The sequence below is a fragment of the Vanellus vanellus genome (assembly GCF_965231255.1).
Source record: "Vanellus vanellus genome assembly, chromosome: 16".
In the NCBI taxonomy this organism is placed as follows: Eukaryota; Metazoa; Chordata; class Aves; order Charadriiformes; family Charadriidae; genus Vanellus; species Vanellus vanellus.
Genome location: NC_138921.1, coordinates 2,118,536 through 2,138,513, shown reverse-complemented (window position 1 = coordinate 2,138,513; position 19,978 = coordinate 2,118,536). Strand labels below are relative to the sequence as shown.

At 53.0% G+C, this 19,978-nt stretch overlaps 2 protein-coding genes across 3 annotated transcripts; one reads left to right on the top strand and one right to left on the bottom strand.

The window, feature by feature from the left end:
• Positions 1–121: 121 nt before the first annotated feature.
• On the bottom strand, positions 122–17,836 carry ZMAT5 (zinc finger matrin-type 5). 2 transcript variants are annotated; one of them, XM_082491639.1, is made up of 7 exons: positions 17,746–17,836; positions 13,493–13,558; positions 12,846–13,047; positions 11,042–11,104; positions 10,732–10,812; positions 4,020–4,131; positions 122–369 (listed from the first exon to the last, which is right to left on the bottom strand). In XM_082491639.1, exons 3-7 carry the CDS (start codon positions 12,970–12,972, stop codon positions 240–242), a joined length of 513 nt encoding a protein of 170 aa, XP_082347765.1. In that variant the 5' UTR covers positions 12,973–13,047; positions 13,493–13,558; positions 17,746–17,836; the 3' UTR covers positions 122–239. The 2 variants fall into 2 exon arrangements, with proteins under 2 accessions (XP_082347765.1, XP_082347764.1); XM_082491638.1 differs by having other exon boundaries at positions 13,493–13,563; positions 17,746–17,821.
• Positions 17,837–17,881: 45 nt separating this feature from the next.
• Positions 17,882–19,758, top strand: UQCR10 (ubiquinol-cytochrome c reductase, complex III subunit X). Its single transcript, XM_082491526.1, has 2 exons — positions 17,882–18,067; positions 19,485–19,758. Exons 1-2 carry the CDS (start codon positions 17,927–17,929, stop codon positions 19,530–19,532), a joined length of 189 nt encoding a protein of 62 aa, XP_082347652.1. The 5' UTR covers positions 17,882–17,926; the 3' UTR covers positions 19,533–19,758.
• Positions 19,759–19,978: the final 220 nt, after the last annotated feature.

Genomic DNA, 19,978 nt, shown 5'->3' with positions numbered 1-19,978 from the left:
CGGGGCTGGAGCTCTGCTGAGCACAGATCCCCATTCCAGCGGCACGGAGACAGCCGCCCGACCGGCTCAACCCAGGGGAGGCCGCCAGGCGAGAAATAACACAACACACGCAGGCTGCAACGGGGAGGGGGGAAGGCTTTTATTGATATCAAAGTGTGTATAAATAATTTTGTCCTTTTCTTAGAGCGGGGGAGGAAGAAGTCCATCTCCAGCACAACCTCTGGGGACATCCCTGAGCCTCAGCCCCACTGCAGGTTGGGGGGGACGGGCCATCCTCCGGGTGGGGGGGCCTGCAGGGACGGGGGCAGGTCCTGTACTGGTGGCCAGCCTGGCGGATACTGGAAAGGAGCTGGTTTCTCAGGCAGAGCACTGTGGAGGTGGGGGGAGGGAAGGGGCAGAGGTGAGATAGGGCTGTCTCAGTTTGGTAGCGAGGTCCTGTGCGCCCTCCACCAGCCCCCAAAAGAGGAGGGGGCCAGCAGAGGAGGACTCTGGTTATAAACAAGCGGCGTGTATTTACCCCCCCACCTCCAAATCCAATAGCGGAACTACTGGGTAACCACCTCCCCCCCCTTTTAAGCAGTTGGCGCTTGCTAACGTAGAGCATGCCGCTGAAAAATAAGGTGGGAGCACTAAGGTTGGGGGGTCTGCCGGAGGCGCAGCCCCCCCGAAAGCCGCCCCAGGCACAGCTGCTGGCAGGAGAGGCCTTGTGCGGGGAGCACGGCTGGTCTCCCCCCCCCTCCCACCCCCAGCTGCTCTCCACTCCCCAAACAGCTGAGTTTTGAGAAGAACAAACAAATTTAGCAGATGTTTTCTTCCCAGCAGCCCGAATCCCAAGCCAAGCTGTGCACTTCCCAAAGGACAAGGACCCCTCGGAAACAGAGAAACTGCCAAACCGCTGGGGTGTTTACACCGAAGCACCCTTCAGCAGAGGGAACGGGCTTCCTCCTCCAGCTCACAGCCTGGGAAACACGTTCTCTTCTCTCTCTCCCTCAAGTTTACCAGCTGAGGCTGCTGCAAACACCACATCTGACTGGAGAAGCGCAAAAGCAAGAAGCGTATCTCCCTCGTCTCCAGCTGAAGAAAGCACTTGGCCAGGGCAGGTTTAAATTCATGGGAAACGTACCTTTTCCATTAATTCCTGAGTGCAGGAAACTCTGTCGTTTAGCGCAAGCCCTGACAGCAGCCTTCCAGCTTCCCAGGCCTCTACCTCCGGTCCTGATGAATCTTTTTAATTGTTACGCCAGAAGAAATCTAATCAAACTCCTTTACATAATGCTCCCGAGGAGCAGCACCCTCCTCTCCCTGCAGGGCCGGCGATGTGGCCGAAAGCCAGCTAGGGAAGTTGAGCACAGTGTTTTCTAGGCAACCAGCGCAGAGCAAAGTCATTTGGTCTTACGCTTATCCCCTTGACGAGGAATCCTTCGGAGCCGAGGATGAGACAAGACCGCTAGGACGCACACCAAGCCCTGTCTCGGGCAGGAATAGTTTTTGTTCCGTCCAGGCAGTGGCCCCCCGCAGCAGCAGTACGGTGGGGTGGGGAGCAGGACAAGGCATGCCGCAAGGTGGAACGGCGCAGCTATCAACTAATGAGCTGTTGCGTGAGCAGCAGAACTAATCAATAGGGAGGATGCTCTCTGGTTACTCAGTTCCCTGGGGTCTCATAAGATACAAGTGCTATCAAAGGTTTACCTTCAGCTGGAGTGTTCGGAACGGCTGTCACACTGGGATTCTCCGGTGTCTAGCAAGGGTCAAGAATATTTCCTTTTCAAAGGCATTAATGGGATCCCTCTCCTCTACCCACTTCCACATTCATGAAAACTGTAGTATCTCCGGATCTTGAGGCCTCAGACCCCTTTCTGATGGAAATCAGCAAGTGGGCTCCACGGCAGCCAGGGCAGAAGCCCACACTCACGTGCACTGACATGCTCCGTTTCCTTTGGAAATCGGCTTAAAAATCAATCACAGCCTGGCAGAGCTCCACCGTTAAAAGAACTACATGAACTCCATCCAGCTCCACCCCGGCTCTCCAGAAAGCAATGGCACAGCCTGACTTTGAAAATACGCATCAGGTGGAGGCTTCCAAATGAAGATCGTCTCCTTGAGCCCAGCCGCGCTGGGAGAGCGGCTGCACGAACCACGGGTGGAAGGCAGCGTGTGGCAACTCTCCATCCATGGGGCTAATTTAGGTGACAGTCAAAAATGGTGCTCAGGTTACTGCCTTTATGAAAGCGCTACCCTTCAGCCAAGGCAGTACCTGGCCACACGGCCGCCTCTAGCCCAGCACGGTGTTTTCTTTGCACTGCGGTGTACTTGGAGACCATGCAAGGCAGCAGCTCCCACCCGTGACTGCCTGCCAGGTATCCTGCTAGAAAGCCCCCGCTAAGGCAGAGAGAGAAACTCAGCTACACTCGCAGGCTGAGGCTTAATGCAGTAACATCCTCCCATCGCGCTCTGGGAGCATCACGCTTCCAAGGACCTTTTCCACCCCAGCTTGAATCCTTCCTACTCAGTGCTGCCAGAGAAGACAGAGGTGGAGCTGTATCTCCAGCATCTTTTGGAGCTGACTGCCCTCGAGAGCATTTTCTCTACTGTTTTGTGCAGACTAATTGTCTTTACTGACACTACCAGCCAGGCAAGGCAGCCTCTGGGGCAGGTTATCATCCGAAACCAAAAATTCCCCAAAAGCAGCGTTAGATGCTGCCACATTTCAGGGACCTCGAAGACTTCAAGAGGGAGAGGTAGCTCCTTGTCCTTAAAAGCATTTTCAGGAGGAACACGGATTCCCCAGGCACCAGAAGCACAGGGACCTGCCTAAACCAGCCCCTCTTCCCTGGCAATGCAAAACAGCCTCTCTCGCAGGCAAAGCAAAACATACGTTTGCTCAGGGCAAGGCTGGGGCTGGAAGGCACAAAGGGAGAAGAGAAATGATAGGGACAGGCATCGGCGGGGCCAGATAGAGGAAGAGAAGCTTTGAATAGTTGTTTAGTTCCAGCAGTAGATGGTTTCTGGGCCTACAGAGACAGAGAGGCTGGGTAGAAAGCAACGACCCTACAAATCCCGGGTCTCGCGCACCTTTGGAGGCAGCAGGGACCAAATAGTTATGAAGGTCTGGAAATTCCTCTGGGTACGACGATGGTTATCTTCTGTAAGAGACGATCTACCCCAAGCTAAAGGGATTCACGGGCAGGACAAGCAAAATGGGGCAAGTGAAGCGTACAGGGGTAGGAAGGTTATGGCTGTTGGCGAGCACCACTGCAAGGTTAAGGGCAGCCGAGCTGATGGATGGAGCGAAGAGAAAGCAACAAGCCCAGACAAGCACCAGAAGGAAGATCCTGCCCAGACCAAACACGGAGAGGACAGGAGCAAACAGAAAAAGAACAAAAGAGAGATTTGGCACCTGCCCAAATGTCATCCAATTAAGCCTGCGGCACAGTCAGGTGAGCAAGGAAACAGCAGGCACCGGCAGGCATCTGAATCGGAATGAATGCTGCGAGGAGGAGCTAATTCCACCCTCTCGCTGGCAGGGACTGGGAGAGTTGTGCAGACAGGGCAGGCAGAGGATGGGGAAGCTGTCAACAGATGAGACCGGGTTCCTGCCACTGAACTCTGGGCATTAATAACTCAGCATTGCGGTGGCACTGTCCTTCCAGACACGTGCGTGCATTCTGCAGAGAGCACAGGAGTGCCCCTCTGCCCTGCCTCCCCCCAGGGAAGCAGCCATGGGCAGCAAGCTCTGACCCGTCCCTCCTGCACACGGGGAGACACATTCCCGCACCTCTGATGCGGGTGTGCAAGACCGGATCCATACGTGTGTCTGTAGCTTGTGCCACGAGCAGAAGCGCAGCGCTGGCAGGCCCAGTGTTCGACGACAGCTCAGGGGGTTCCATCGGGTTGGGACCTCTGATCACCTGCGCCTTCTCCTATCCCAGTCACATCCCTCTTGTGGGATCCCTCCTCTGCATCGCGCGGGCCACAAGCGGCAGCCAGCCCTCGCAGGGATGCTCCCCAGCCACCAGTACCTGTTGCTCTGAGCCGCGCTCAGTCTCTTTGCTCTCTTCTCCAGCCAGTCCTCAATGGTGCCAGGCGGGACATCTGCTCCCTCCTGCCGCAGCTCCTTTGATCTCTGCTCCCCTGGTTGAGAGAGAGAGAGAGGGCTATCAGACGCTCGCGCTGCAGTCCTTTCACTCCATTAAACCCACTGCTCGTTACCCTGCACAGTTTCTTACGGTGGAGAGTTTGCAATATGCCTGTGGCAGCCCCTCCTCCTCCTCCACCGTCCACCTGCCATCTGATGCTTGGCCTCCTCACTGGTGACAGCTCCAGCCAGACAGAGCCGGGAACAAGAACTAAGCCAGCGAGCACGGCGGCAGTTTGGGCACTTAACCGAGGGGAGTCTGACATCTCCCCCCAGGGTAGATTGTCCATGTCCTCGCCTGAAACAGCCTCTGCTGGCCCTGAGCCCTGAGCCGTTTCCAAAGACGTGTCCCTCCAACTGGCAGGAGGGACTTTGCCACCTCTGCCCAGTTAGGTGGGAGTGACAGGGACGTCTGTCCAGATCGATGCAGACTTGGCAGGCCGTGAGAGTCTGAAAGGTTCAGAGTGCGCGTACAACCAAGGGACGGGATTTCAGAGATGCTGTCAGGTCTGTTTAAGGCTCACGCTGCGTGATGCATCCCCAGCCCCTGCAGAGCCGGGGCGGGAGGCTGTCGCCCAGCCCTGCACAGCCTAGGTGCAAAATCAGAGCAGACCCCGGCGGAGGGAGGGAAGGGAACAAGACCCTGTATTTTCTCATGCAAGCTAGGAAGGAGGAAGGAAACCAGTAGGAAACCTCTGCGGTCTACCAAAAGGCAGGGCAACCTGAGGTTCTTTCAAGCTTTCAACCCCTCCATCACCCCAGGAGGGTTGTGTGGGGCAGATGCCAGCATGCACCCCGTCCTGCAGCACTGTCCTCTCCGGGCAGAGGGGCACAGAGCCGGCGGGGCAGCCCAGCACTCACCAGTCCCTCCCGTTGGGCAGAAATCCTCAGCTGTCCCATTAGCAAAGTTCCCCAGTTCCCTCCCATTGGCACCAGCAACAAAGCTAAGGGAGAACAGGGTCTAGCAGAGTCCTTGACACGAACGACGCAGTCACACTCCTGACAGCCCGTCAGGCAGAGCGGGCTGAGGAGATGCTCAGCGCTATTAGACCTTCAGCCTAAGTGGAAAGTTCCCACCTAACAGAAACGGGAATGTGATACTTGAAAAACAAACACTGTTATTAATAAAAAGGAAGCCGAGGCAGCTGCGTGTCATTCCCCTTTGCCCCGTTCATCAAACCCTCTGGGGGACAAGCGCTCTGGGGGAACCCTGAGCCCATTTAGAGATCAACCCGCCACCCCGGCAGCGGCCACCTGCAGCCGTGCCCACCAGGAGCTTGCTCCACACCTACCAGCCATATGTCACACGTTTAAGGAAAATATTATACGTTTCCAGACAGGGTGTGAAATTAATATTGCTTGGGCAGAGTGAAGGATCACTTCATCCTAGTGGTGGCAACCAATTATTCATCTGCCTGTTGAATATTAATAAGGATGGCAGAAATGTGCTACACAATGAGCAGCCGGAGATGGATAATTTGTCATCCAGCCTTTTCATCTGCTGCTGCTGGGAGGGGTGACGAGGTACTCACTGCCACCACAAAGACAGCCCGCTGTGGTCCTGATGGCGAGGTGCTGCTCTGCAACCCAGCGATAAGGATACAGCTGGAGACGGGACTGTTCACATCTCCAAGAGTTGCTCCCAAGAAGAAAAGCTATTCAGGGTCAACCCATCAGCCTGGCCAGGTGAGGGCACTGGGAGGCAAGAAGCTCAGCCTGGTGAGCTGGGCACTGCTCACACTCAGGATAGCTGAATTCAGCTCCCAAATTAGATTTCCCTAGCAATGTTGGCCACAGCCGCTTTATTTCCCTTTGCTCCAGGTTCCTCCATCTAGAGAGCGCCTGGGCAGATCCCATCTCAGCAAGGGGACAAGCAGCGGTTGTGAGAGGCTTTGATGAAATAGGGAAGAAAAACCACAGAGAGAAACCTCTCCCGCCTCTACCTACCACCAAGGTTTCCTTTTGATCCCATTCCAAGCCCCAACACAGCGCAGACCAAAAACTGCCAAAGCCTCTCGGTTTAATGCACGGAGCCCCAAGACCAGTGCCCCAAAGTGTCACACCAGAAACTGGTGGGAGCCCACAGACTCGAGCAGCCACAACTGCCTCGTGCAGAAAAGCTCACTGGCTGTGGTGGAATGACTCCAGACTCATGCTGGCCTAAATGAGGCCCCAGGTGTCCAGATCAGAAAGACATCCAGCTGGCCCCCTGTTCACGCTGCTCCATGAGTTACTGCTCCATGAGTTACTGCTCCAAAGCACTCCAACTTGCGGGCTGAGAAATAAGGCAGCGGGTACGGGCAACTCTCTGGCTCTGTCCACCTTGACACATACCCATCAAAAAGGCAAATCTTTTGTCTCTTCTTCCTCTGAAGCACACATGTCCCATCCGGGGACCACCAAGATCACCACGAGACAGGAAATAGCCCCTGAACGTCAACAGGTATTCCAAGATGTAACTCAAACACAATTACCAGCCTTTACTCCTCGTACATGATGGCACAGCCAGCCAGACTGCAGCAGCAACAAAGGTGTGAACGTGCTTTCCCCCTCCTCCTCGCTGGAGTGTTTGCTTCAAAGTCTAATTACAGTCAATTAAAAGAGTGGCTGTAGTCATGAAGTGCCTCTCTAATGATGCCAGAGTGGGAGTCCAGATTTATCTTCTCTCCCTAAGCAATTTTTAGCATGAGTTTTCTCCCTGAACGAGGCACCACCATATGCGAGACGTAACCACCAGCACCGAGCAGGTCACCCGGCAGAGAGATTTACATGTAATCCTTCAGCTCCCTCCCTGGGCAGGACGATGTGGCAGCCCAAACTCCTCCAGAGCATATGAACAGCGGCAGACTGCGGCTGAGAGATGAGGTTGATGAGGCCCTGCAATACGAGCAGCTTAAGAAGTTACCACCCCACAGCCAAGAAGTGGCAGCCGACTGCGAGAGCGCTCCTCCTCCTGCTCACCGCTAAGTTAAACTGGTTGACTACAGCCACCCCCAGCAGGGTCACTCGTATTCTTTCAATCACACAGCTATATTGCAAACACTCACCCAACTGTGCCCTCCCTCTCCCCTCGCGGCTCCGGCTAGCTGGAGCTCACCAAAAAGGCTGGGTTGTGTCAATACCACCAGCAGAAGTGACGCAGATTAGCGGGGAGCCAATAACTTTAAGCAAGAAGACGGCAATTTGACAGTGACTTTTCCTGACATGACTGTACTTAAAATGACAGCCTGGAAGTGTCTCGCTGATGAATGATGCAGCAGATGCAGAAGGCTAATGCTTTGATGCGGTAACAGCTGGGAATATGCCTCCCTCCCTGCTGAAGGTGGAAACTGTTGCTTCTTGATGAGTATATTCTATGGGGTGCAGAAATGCTGAAGCCAAAGTAGGACACGCTCTAAGCTGTTACAGAACAGCGAATCGTCCAGAAATTTTCCTACTTAACCCACAAGACTAACACAAACAACAGGGTGAATTCCCTGCATTGAAAAGGCCAAATGTTAAGAATAATTTAATGTTTCCTTTGGCTGTAATAAAAACGCATCATTAGCAAGGAGAGCTCACTGACACAGAACTACCAACACCAAACACTTAACGGGGATTCAGGCACAAGTTCAATATTTACTTGACAAAGAAGTGCCGTCACAGTTTAGCAGCGTTAAAAAAAGTCAGAAAGGGCTTTGTTGTGGTTTAGGATGCAACCCCTGATGACGGGTTAGTGGGCTGCATCACTTCAGGATTTCTATGCAGCTTTTTCTGAAGCGTCTGCCCCGGACGAGGGGAGATACGGGTTCGACACAGCCTGACAGCTCCTCTGCTTCTACGCCCACGCACCAGAGCTGAGGAAAACGGAGTTAAGCAGCACTGTGGACCTACTAAGAGACCGTCCACTTTTGCCCCACCAGAGGCAGAGCATGGCCATCTCCAGCTCGGTCATACAAGGCTCTGCAGAAAACGGTGAGAGCACTGTGGAGCTTCCAGGCTCTCAGCTCATCCCAAATCCCCGACTACCGCAGGCTGCAAGCCGGACAAAATCTCCCAGATGCTGCAGGTTCAAGATGGCAAATCTCCGAGGATGCTGACGGTTCAGTGAGAGGCAGCCTGAGCCAGACCACTGCTCTAACCCGTACTGTGTCACCTGCGATGCCTCAGAGCACAGAAACAGTGGGACTAGGTGCTAATGCATATCGCGACATTACTGACGGGAGCACCGGACAGACATGCTATAAGGATCAAGTCTCCTGTGTAATTAACGCAACCTGCAGTCCAACCTGCCATCACACTAGCTCACCTTAAACTCTGCCCTAAGCCTCACCATCTGAGAGACTAATGCTTCAGCAGCCTAAGGAGTGGTGAAAAGTCACCATGACACACCAAACGGTGGTTGGGCTTTTGCAGCTGTTCCTTCCATCCACTGTGTTACGGGCTGCACTTCTTCTCCACCAAGTCCTGCTGAGCTCTTCCCTCCATCAAATCCCTCCAAGCTCTCTGCAGGCTCAACTGATCAGATTCTGAGGTCTGCATGACGCTCAGCCTGCTCGCTCGGCTCACACGGGATTTCCACAGAGCAACACCACGAGAGAGGTGAGGGGGATTTAACTCTACAACCAGTCATTTGTGTCAGAGCAGCGCAGCCAAGGACAAGGCACCCTGCTGTCCCCCGGCCATCGCTCCTTGAAGTCTAATTGTTTAATTAAATGTTTGACTTGGTAATACAAATGCAAGGTTTCCAAGTAATCTCCCAGGAATCAGCTCTCTCGCTAGCCAATTCTCCGCTTACACCTGACCCATTTGACAGAAGTCAATATTCAATAACAAGTGTAATTGGCAATGAAACCTTCCCAAGCGCGGAGGAGCTTGCCAGCCTTCCCCTGCAGCTCCGCTCTGCTCCAAAGAGCTTTCACTTCCCCTGCAATAAACAGCCTTCAATGACTGGAAACACTACAGATTCCTGCAAATAGGCTGACATCCTATGCCACCTCTCGGGAGCCCAGCACTCAAACCCCGCAGCAGAGAAGGGTCGGCAAGAGGTTCGGGGCTAGCAGTGGGGAAGGGGAACGTGACTGCCAGCCCAGCACTGCCGCTCCGAGAAGGGCTGGCTGGAGCGCTCCGTCTCCCGTGCAGCCCGACGAGATGGGTTTTATTGACTGCCAGTGTTGTTCAGCAATTGATTCACAGAGTCGCCTCGGGGACTGGCAGACTGACTCAGCAGCGGCGAGGACTGGAATAGCTCTGTAGTGCCTGCCTTCCTCCCGCTCCTCCAGGTTCACCAGAGTCCTGTTTCCCCAAATCCCATCCCTCTGAAGGCCAGGAGAGTCTCTACCCCACGCACATGCCAAATCTCTTACGTATGCATGCACACACACACAAACACACACTTTCAACACTTGAGCCTGTTTATGCCAGACTATTGGCAAAACAACAGTTGGCTTCAGCTAGCAGTGTGGGCACAAGATCTGCTCAGAAGTTGGGCTGCATTAGGAAGAGAACTACCAACAGGTCAAGGAAGTGATCCTTCCTCTCTGCTCTGCACTGGTGAGACCATGTCTGGGTGCTGTGTCCAGCGCGGAGCTCCCCAGTACCACAGAGATATATTGGAGGGAGTCCAGCCAAGGCAAGAGACAACGGGCACAAACCAAAATACAAGAATTTCCATTTAAATATTAAAAAACCCCAAACATTTTTATTGCAAACATGGTCAAACACTGGTACAGGTTACCCAGAGAGGTAGTAGAGTTTCCACCCTTGGAGATACTCAAAACACAACTGGACGTGGTCCTGAGCAGCCTGCTCTAGTTTATCCTGCTTTGAGTAAGGTAGGGTTGGGACTAGACAATCTCCAGTGGAGACCTCAACCACTTCGTAAGTTCTCCCCAACACCTCACTCACATTTTCTCTAACCACCAAAGTAACAAATCCTACTGAGAAAATAGAGCTGCCACCCCTTGTAGGGCAAGGAGGTGGTACTCCCAGAACGAAAAAGTTCAAAAGTGCTCTGGAGACTCGCAGCAGGGGAGCAGCTGCCATTCGTCCTCTGCCCAAACTTCAGTTCCACCCAAAGGCACGTAGGCAGAGGCCATTTCTGGATCCAAGACCCCACGTCCTCTCCTCAGGACAACCCAACTGACAGCAGGCTAGCTCTTCCCAAGAGTGGAAGCAGCAGCTCCCTGGTAATAGTAGAGAGGTGGGGGGAAATCAAATCCATAAATTTAAGGGGAAGTGATGTACCAGTGCCCTCTGCTGCTGGCAGTTTTTATTCCCTGACTGAACAAAACCCCGAGGGCTCAGAAAGCCCACTCTCTGCTTCAGATGCTTGCTGCTAAGTAGTAACAGCATCGCTCAACTCCAGGTTTGTGTCTGTGCCAGCAGACTGAGCAGAAACCGTATGAAAAACTGCAGCACTTACAGCCATGCTACAGGCTCACATAGCACTGAGAGGCAGGCGGGAGAGATCCACGCTCGCCTCGCTGTGTACAGGCAGCACGGAACCGCAGGCTCTTGCTGCACAACCCCTCCCGCTCCCCTTTGCAGCCCACGCTCCCTGCAGCAACTCCCCCTCCCTCAGAGACCCCTGGACATTTTCTTGGTTGAGGGCTCACCTTGAACCTGGGCACTCAGCTTCTCCAGGTCCTGCTCTGTCATGTGGGAAAATCTGCAGTTGGACCCAAAATCACACTGTCCTGCAACAAAAGCCACGGAGCTCCATGAGAGCCGCACACACAACATCCTCCCTTGTAAATGTGCATGCAAACCCAAGATCCATTACACCCGCACACCAGACACGCAGGCCCAAGCCCTGCACTCCCTCCAAGCAAACACACACACCAGGGCTCTGCGGAACAGCCTTGGGCTGGCTCACGGAGGAGCTGCTGGAGCTCAGGCAGTTATTTCTACCTCCAAAGAACTCACCTGTTTGCAGGAACTTCCGGCAAGGTTTCTTGGTTTGCTCCTCTTGCAGGATAGAGGCAGCATCTAGGGGAGACAAAGGACAAAACTGGGTAAAGATCTCTTACACAGCAATACCCCATCGTATCATGGCCCTAAACAGGCCTAGCGGGAAGCCATTTTACATGACAACCAGGAACTTAAGCCACAGACAAACTGACAGATAACTGTCCCTGTTTGCACCCCTGGCTTCAGCTTTTCACTGGCTTGCAAATATCACCTTCTTCGCTTTCTGCTCCATGCTTTCTCCCCACGCCAGTAGGAGAAAAGCATGACAGAGAAGCAAGGACTCTGCAGCACTTTTGTGCAGCAGAGAAAGACCAAGCAGGGTCACACAGCTCTCAGAAAAGCCCTGTGCGAGGCCTCACAGAATCCTGTGCTGAGTCTCCAGTGGACACCACTGAAATGGTCCTTCACCTCCCAAAGATGTCCTGGGCACAGTGAGCCCCAGAGACACAGCAGCTCCCACAAATTGTGGAAGAACTTGCAGTGGCTGATGCCAGGCCACAGAGCCTGGGGACAAGAAGAGACAAACCCCCTAATCAGGGTTGAGGAATTTTGTCAATCAGAGGGAAATCAGGGGTTGCAGTCTGGTGAGAAGAAAAGCGCAAGGCAATCTGCCTCATCATCACTCACCCAGCTAGAACTGGGCTGAGCTGGGGCTCTTGGTCCTCCATACTTGAGAGCCCTTCCAACTTCCACATATGGTTAAGCAGACAGCAGAGCCACCCAGAGCTCCGCAGGGTATTCTTCACCTAGCTAGCCAGGAGACAAACACAGCCTGCAACTCCTGACCCTGAGGAGCCAGAAGGAAGCGGAGCGACACATAGGCAATGGTTTCAGAATCGGTTTAACCCAAACTAAGTCTTTGCTCCTGCCAAAATACACAGTCCCGCTCTCTCTCTCGGACCCTGGACACACATTCCCACCATATTCCTCAGGCTGGCACTAAGACACATGTAACTGCACGGCGAACCAGGTCAGAGCGCTGAGCTGGGTGAGAAGAGTCCCGTTAAACAGGCAGAGGACACAGGGCTTTCCTCCAGCACGTCCTGACACAGCCTCCAGCCCAAGAATTCCAATTCCTGCTCTGCCAAAACCTCAGGGCACCTAGCCCTCCTCCCCTGCTCACCCCCTTGGCTAAGATAGGTTTGAGCACACTAGTGCTCTGAGCTGCTTCCCCAGCCCTTCACCCTGCTGGGATCTCCAATCAAGCGATCGCATCCTTAGCCTCTCCCACGGCCACCCTCAGAACCTACATCTCCACCCAGCGCAGAGAACTGCTGCCAGCTTCCCTCCTGTTCACACAACACACGGGTACAGCCTGCCTTCCAGCCTGCTCTCTCCTCGTACACACCGATATTCCTTGCTCCTCGCATGGCAGAGATCAACTCTGGTTCACAGAAGGCACCTAACTCACCTTCAGAAACTCACTTTGTTCTCTCAGGTCTCCCGTCTCAGATTTGCTCATGATGTCACGAGAGCTTTATCTGCAACTCCTGTTCTCAGAAACAACCTCCCTATCTCTTTCACCTCATTTCAAGTCCCAGCTGATGTCTACAGTTTCCCCTTCCAACATCCAGACACACAAGGGGTTTGCCTCTGAGGCCACTTTACAGCAACAGTATCAAGTCCACAATTCACTGGCACGGACAATCTAAATATAAATCATCAGTGCTGATTTATTTTATCTATTCCTCCTCTTCCCCCCGCATCCATCACCTCCCCGGTCCCAGAACGGGAATGGCAGACAGTTGGTAGTACCCACCTCGGAATAAGTCATACCAGACCCTCTTAGCCCTGAGATGCTGCACTCCATTGAGGTGTTTCTTCCTGTTGTGAAGGTTGTCCTGAAAGGACCTGTCACAGTAGTCACAGAAGTATCTTTTCCCCATCTCTCTTCTGGCAGAGCAGCATCAGCACAGCCTGGGAACGGTCAGACAGATCCTCGGCACCCAGCCATGCCTGCCCTGGGGACAGAGGATCCAAGATTTACAGTGCCTGCTTCCAAAGGAGAGGAACTCAAATCATTTAGGGTTGGCAGACAGAGAAAGAGGCGAGACCCAACAGTATATATTCTTGTCTATCAGAGACCGGTAAAGCAGCATCTGCTGCATGTACATGGGAGAACAGGCTCGGATCTGCATTTCTTATCTGTTACCCAAAGCAACAGCATCTCTGCTGAAAGAACTCTCCTTCCCTGAGCGTGCTGGAGTTCAGATCACACAAAGCAGAGACCCCAGGGAGCCAAGGGCTCCTCACCATCACCTGCACCAGGGAAGGTGCAGCAGAAACCATCCAATGTGCAAACAGGAGGAGCTAGAGGTCCATGCCACAGCCTCCACCTGAGGCCCCAGGACTTTAACCCCGGACCACAGGCAACCTCCACAAGCACGAGGAAGGAAATTCCCTTACCTTGTAGAGATGGACACGAGGAAGAAACTCAGTCACTCCTCAAAGATGAAAAGACGCTGATCTCACCTGTGCTGCAAATGGGAAGCTGTATTACAAACACTAAAGGACATAACATTTCGTCCAGTTCACCTAGCCACCTATTTACTCCTGTACGTCGAGGACTGCCTTCCTCATCCTCCCCAGCCTATGGCAGCAAGATGCGTCTGCTTCACCGACTACAGCACTTGCAATAACTAAGATCACAACAGCCTTACAGCCAGGAGAAAAGAACCCCCAACTCCACAGCCAATGAAAACAACCTGGAGATGCCTGGTCCTTCTCCTCCCACAGGGGACAAGGGCTTTATCACACATGTATTTGTAGTCCAGAGACTCCGCTGTGGAGTATCGAGAAGTAACAGGACAGAATTTGGGTGCTCTCATCTGTGCTGGGCCTGGAGGAGCCCAGACCCTGGTACGGCAGGTGGGGTTTGTGGTTACGTGCAGCCCTGTCTCCGTCGGCTGTCCTTGCTGGAGGTGCAACAGACAACCTGAAGGAGCTGTAAGTTCTCTCCCGAGTGATATAAAGGTACCTGATAAATGCCAAAGATGGATGGACTGGGAGATAAACTCCAAAAGCAATTCTCCAGTTTTTGACACCTTGACAACCAAATGCGTTTAAAAAATGGCACAGAGACCAGCGCAAGAAATAAAGATTTTATAAATAAAACAGGGTCAGAATCAATCACAGCCTCCCTAACGATTCCTCAGAATCAGCGGGAAGAGGAGCAGCAACAGGCAATCCCTCAGAGCTGAGCATGCTGCGCTAAGGCAGCTCTGCTGAGCCCTCCCGCCAGCTATCCATCCTGGCACCTCATGAGCGACCGTGCCAAACTCCCTTCCTTCCCCAGCTCCCCACAACTGCTGCTTCAAAATCAAGTCCCTGGAAATCTCTCCGGCCTCACACCACCACTTAAGACATAGTCTCCTCCATCTCTGTCCAGCTCCATTGACTGGACAGATCTCCTGGTTTTGTTTTTTTTTTTTAAACAGCTTGCAAACCTTCACACTGAAGGTAAAACGTTCAGAGACTCAACTGAACTTGAAATCTCTTTGTTTTAAGGTCCTTTCCTTGTTCTTCGGGTGAAATACAGTGTTGGGAGGTGGTGCTGATCAACCAGCCATCTCTCCCTGATGCGACTGCAAACTGCTTCACCTGCAAACACAATCAGACCTGGCTCCTGCTCGGGGAGGTGCAACTCAGCTCTGTAGGGCTTGAGGGCTGAAATTGTCCTAGTCCAGCCCAAGAAACCAAACCCAAGTGCTGCCTAATGAACATTAAGCCATAATTTCCCCCCATCCTTTACTAGATCGTCCCAGAGTTTTGCAGGCAGCCTGGCAGCCAGCTTTGCCGCACTGTGGTGGGGCTGCTGGAATCCAGAGGGGAACACTCTTACCCTCAGCGTCTGGCTCACTGGCAGGCTCTGCTGTGGCTTTTAAGTATTGAAAAATCCCCCTTCCGCATCTTATGCCATAGTCTCCCAAAGTTTCTGGGAACATAAAAGCTTTCCTGCTTCAGCTGCTGGCTCCTGCACTCCATCTCTGCAGAAGCGGCTGCTGTGAACGGGGAAAACAAATGAGATTCTGCAGTGGTCCCACACAAGTTTCCACAGATCTCAATGGGAATTCTGCCTGCAGAAGCCCAGCAGCAGCCAGCCTTTGAAATCGTATTTCAAACTTTTCCTTTCATCACCCCGACAGCAATAATTGCAGAAGCTCATTCCCCCTCCTTTCCCAACAACGAGGGCAGAAAGCTCCTACAGATTTCAGGCAGCCAGATCCCACTCCCCAGAGGTACCGGCTCCCAAATTCTCCTAGCGATTCCCATTGCAGGGGATGAACAAAATAATAATAAAAAAAAGCAATTAGAGGAGCATCAGATTCTCCTGGAGATCGCCCCCTCCAAAGATTACACTGAACACTTATTTCCATCTTTTTGAGAATTCAATTGCATGGATTATCTTGGCTGGCTTCTGACAACTCTCTGCAGTATCAGCAATCCACAGCGCTTTGCACTGAACTAGTATGTAGGAATAAAAGCTGCTTCTGAGCAACACTGGCTAACCTATTTCCATTTTCCCAAATGGCTCCAACAGTAAACAAAGAGCATTATTCAGCTGAAAACAGAGATGTTTTCTAATTAAATCCATGTTAGTCATTATGAAATAAAGTAAATGTAGCTGCTTTATAAAGAACTGCTTCAGCTTGGCCATTTCCTCTTAACATTTCTAGACCCTAATTTGCAATTGAATTCAGGCGAATAGACCCCTGGACCCACAGGCAGCCATAAACGACTTCAGACAGGCTTTGTACCAGCTTAAAAGTCTTTCTGCATAAATCCAAATACAAAAAAACCCCAGGGCTTTGTCTTGTATCTCAATGCTTAGAAGTATTAACAAAAAAAAAAAAAAATCCTCCACTGTAAGCCTCTTGGAACAATGTTTTATAAGAAACAGCATGTCCTAAGACACCTAGCAGGTGTTTCACTCATCTAGCTGAGGTGCTTGGTAAAACTCCAGGCAAGATCTCATATGCACCATCCTACAATTTCCCCTCCTCAAATTGTTGCCAAAACACTCCACATTATTGCGTTCTACCAGCTACAGATTTTATTTAGGACTCTCTGGGGGTTCTTTCACCGATTTCCCCGAGATGTGGACAGAGGGAAGAAGGTGACCCAGAAACTGGCATACGGCAGACTTGTTTTTGTCTGGGCATAACTGCTTTTCTCCATGCTGAACCCTGAGAATTGCTGCTGGGCCTTGACCTCAATTTCCTGCTTTCTTATAGCCCAGGCTTGGGGCTGTTTCAGCCACTTTGGGTATCCGGACAGATGTGAAGTTAATTAAATCCAAGTGTCAAGCTTATGATACTCAGCCGCCAATTTAAATGTGCTCATATCTCTACGGGAACACACAAAACGCCAGCAGAGTCTGCCAGCACCTTCACAATGACAGAGGGACGGATTCTGACTTCTATTATGCCCAGCGTAAAACCAGAGCTCGATTTGGGATTAACACCGACCTGACCATTACACAAACCTATCCTAGTGGTAGCAGTTTATAGGCTATTGGGGAGATTTGTCTTAGAGACAATCCCTAGCTGTTAACTTTGAAAAATAATAATGGAGCTTTTCAAAGGGACGGCCTAAGGGATAACACATTATGCAGCACATGGGAATGTGTTCAGCACCTTCTGCCCTCTGTATGGGCTTGCAGCACAAGCAGAGGCTTTGCCCTACACCAGAAATCCCACAGAACTCTCCACAGCAGCTGCATGCAGGGAACCAAACATAAATAAATTAAAAGAACGGACTATGCAGCCAGACTATGTGCTCTTCCCGAGCAGCCGAGACAAATGAAACAACAGAGCGAGTGCCACTTGAGGATCTCTTCTGAAATTTAATGTAGATGCTCGTTTACTAAGAATCCTGCCAAGGGACAACTTCAGTTTTAAGATTTCACCACCCTCCTTGCTTGCCTGCCCTTTCCAACCCCAAATCTACCTCTCTTTCCCATCACTTCTCGAGCCATCCTGGGGGCCCTCGACCAGGTTAAACAGAAAGACAAACACACGAAGAGAAGGCGGCAAGCAGGAACGGAGACAGTTCCACTCCAGTTGTGCCACATGGGGCCATGTCACCGCTTCCCGAGGCCTCTGGAACAGTCACCTGTCAGGAGCCACAGCATCCATCTCCCGCTTGGAGCACGCTGAGGACGCTTCCAGCCCCCCGCAGATGGCCCCAGTGACAAGGAACCCCCCCTACGCCCCGAGGGAGTGAGCAGAAGAGGATATTAACGCAAAACGCTCTTTCTCCTCCATTTTACCCCTCACGGGCTGTGTGTGTGGGGTGTGTGTGCGTATCCTGTCCCCCAGCAAGGCCCGGCTGCCCCCCGCGGCCCCACAGCGGGAGCTGGGCCCACCTGGCAGTGGGGAGGGGGGGAGCCCACCCCCAACCCGCCTCACCGTGCCGCAGCCGGGGTGAGGCCTGCAGCCCGCCGGCCTGCGCTAACTCGGCTGATTTCACCTCAAAAAAGCCGAAAACAAAGACGGGGGGGGGTGGAGGGGTAGCACCCAGCGGAAGCAGCTGAAGGGAAAGGGCGCAAAGAGGGGACGGCGCTTCGACCCGAGAGCCCTCAAACCGCCTCCTCCGGCCCCGGCCCCCGGCCCCCGGCCCCCACCGGCCCCTGCCGGCCCCCGCCGGCCCCCACTCACCTCCCGCCGGGCCCGGGGCCTAGGCCGCGGGGCGTCCGCCGGGCGCGGCGCCTACATCCCCCAGCAGGCCTTGCGGCGGGGCCGGGACCTACATCCTCCCAGGATGCTCCGCGCGCCTCCGCTCCCGCCCAGGCGGCGGCGCGGCGCATGCGCAGAGCTGCGCGGGGAGGGTGGGGGCAAGATGGCGCTGCTGCGGCAGGCGTACAGCGCGCTCTTCCGCCGCACCTCCACCTTCGCCCTCACCATCGTCCTGGGCGCCGTCCTCTTCGAGCGCGCCTTCGACCAGGGCGCCGACGCCATCTTCGAGCACCTCAACGAGGGGGTAAGGATGGGCGGTACCGCGCCGGCGGCCCCTCCGGGCACAGGCCTGGGCCTTGAAGGTCAGGCCGGCCCCGCCTGGGCCCGGCCCCGGGGCCCGCGCCTCGGGCTGCCCCCGCCTGAATTGCGACCTTGATTGCCCCGAGGAGGCCCCGAGCGCCAAGGCCGCGGGCAGGGCGGCCGCGGGGCCGCAGTTGAACGAGCTGCCCCGTCTGTGGAGGCTTTGCTGGTGCGGTGGCGCTTGGCAGGCAGGGCTTCGGTCCGATCTCCTGCTGCGGAGCCGTTGGGGAACAAGTGTCAAAGGCGGTGAGATGCAGGAAGGTCGAAAAGGATTGAGCTTTGCGCTCCGTAGATCTTAGCCCTTCACCTTTCACGGTCTGCCCTTAGCAGAGGGAGGGGATAACGGCTGGTGAAGGTGCACTGCTGTACAGGACAGTGGAGTCTGCTGTCCCGGGCATGAACATTAGATGAGATGGGTCAAGTCGTCCTTATATTTCAAAGAGAATCGTGGTAGGATAATATCTGTCTCGATACTGAGTGACATGGACAGGACATATAACGGCTTGCTGGACAGGATGAGGTGATGCAATGTGTACCCTAAGAAGAGGCAGGAGGTGCTGTAATTTTTGTCTTGCACCAAGTACAAAAAAATACTTTGTGTGTTGCACATTCTCATCTGTCCTTTTCTCTGTCTTGCGACGCTGGTGTGCCTCCAGTCTCTCGGAGCATGCAGCACACGGTTTCCCAGGATAGCCAAGTCATCTCAATGGCTCTGGTGCTGGAAAGAGCTGCCCTGCGCCTTCCCTGACAGTGTGATATCTGCTCCTTGGCCTTCTGAACAAGGCCATGAAATCAGCTGAAAACTGATACCATAAAAAGTGACATGTTCACTGCCCTGAAGTAGCTCACCAGGGGTTGGGTGAGCTGAGGAACTGCAGTAAAGAACAAGACCAGGGTCCCTATCTCCTCCTTTTTAGCAACAGTAGTTTGTTCAAAGCTGACATAAAATCACATCTGAACTTCAGCTTTGCACTCAGCTCCCTTTTTTTTAATTGTCTAGCCCAAAAGCAGCAGGCCCAGGTACAGGACTCCATCTGCCGCCTCCTCCACAGGCAGGATGAGTGTGGGCTGGTGGCTCTCAGCTGCTCCTCCTGAAACCTTTAGGCCTGCAGCTGTTGGGGAGCAGGATGTTCCCCCATGTAGCAAGGAAGCACAGGATGACAGTACCCACACTGTTGCGTACCCTGGTGGTACCTGTGGATGAGTTTTCATACAAATTCTTGCTTTCCTGTCTTGCTGTTTCCTATTACAAATGTAGGTTTCATGATAACTTGCATTTTAAAGTGAAACTTTATCCCAGGACTACTGAAAAGCTGGGTAAGATCACTGTTTATGGTTTTGTTTGTTTGTTTTGCATACAGAAACTGTGGAAACACATCAAGCACAAGTATGAGACAAGTGATGATTGAAATGCTCAGCAGCAGGATCCAGCCTGAGGTGGCAAAAGACACTGCAGAGAAGGATTCAGCCTCCTGAAACTGGTTGTATCAAAATGGAAATGGATTCCTGATTGAACAACTCCGAGCCAGATTATATCAGCCACCTACTGATATGATGTAAACCAAGATGGACTCAAGGAGTTCTGCTGCTGTACTCAAACTTACTGTGTTAAAATAAAAAAACTCTTGGTCCGTGTCTCATGCCTGTGTGTTCACTTGACTGATCCTTTGGCCTTCTTGTAACTTCTCCTTCTCTAGGAGATGGAGAATGCTTAAGTATGGCCCTACACCTTAGTTTCAAGACACTAAGAAATCATAACGTCCTAAAAATGGTTTGAAAGACTTGAAAGCATTTATACAGCAGGGTGTGCTGCCACTACCCTTGGCTTCTGCCCCATGAGGACTTTAAGAGGGGT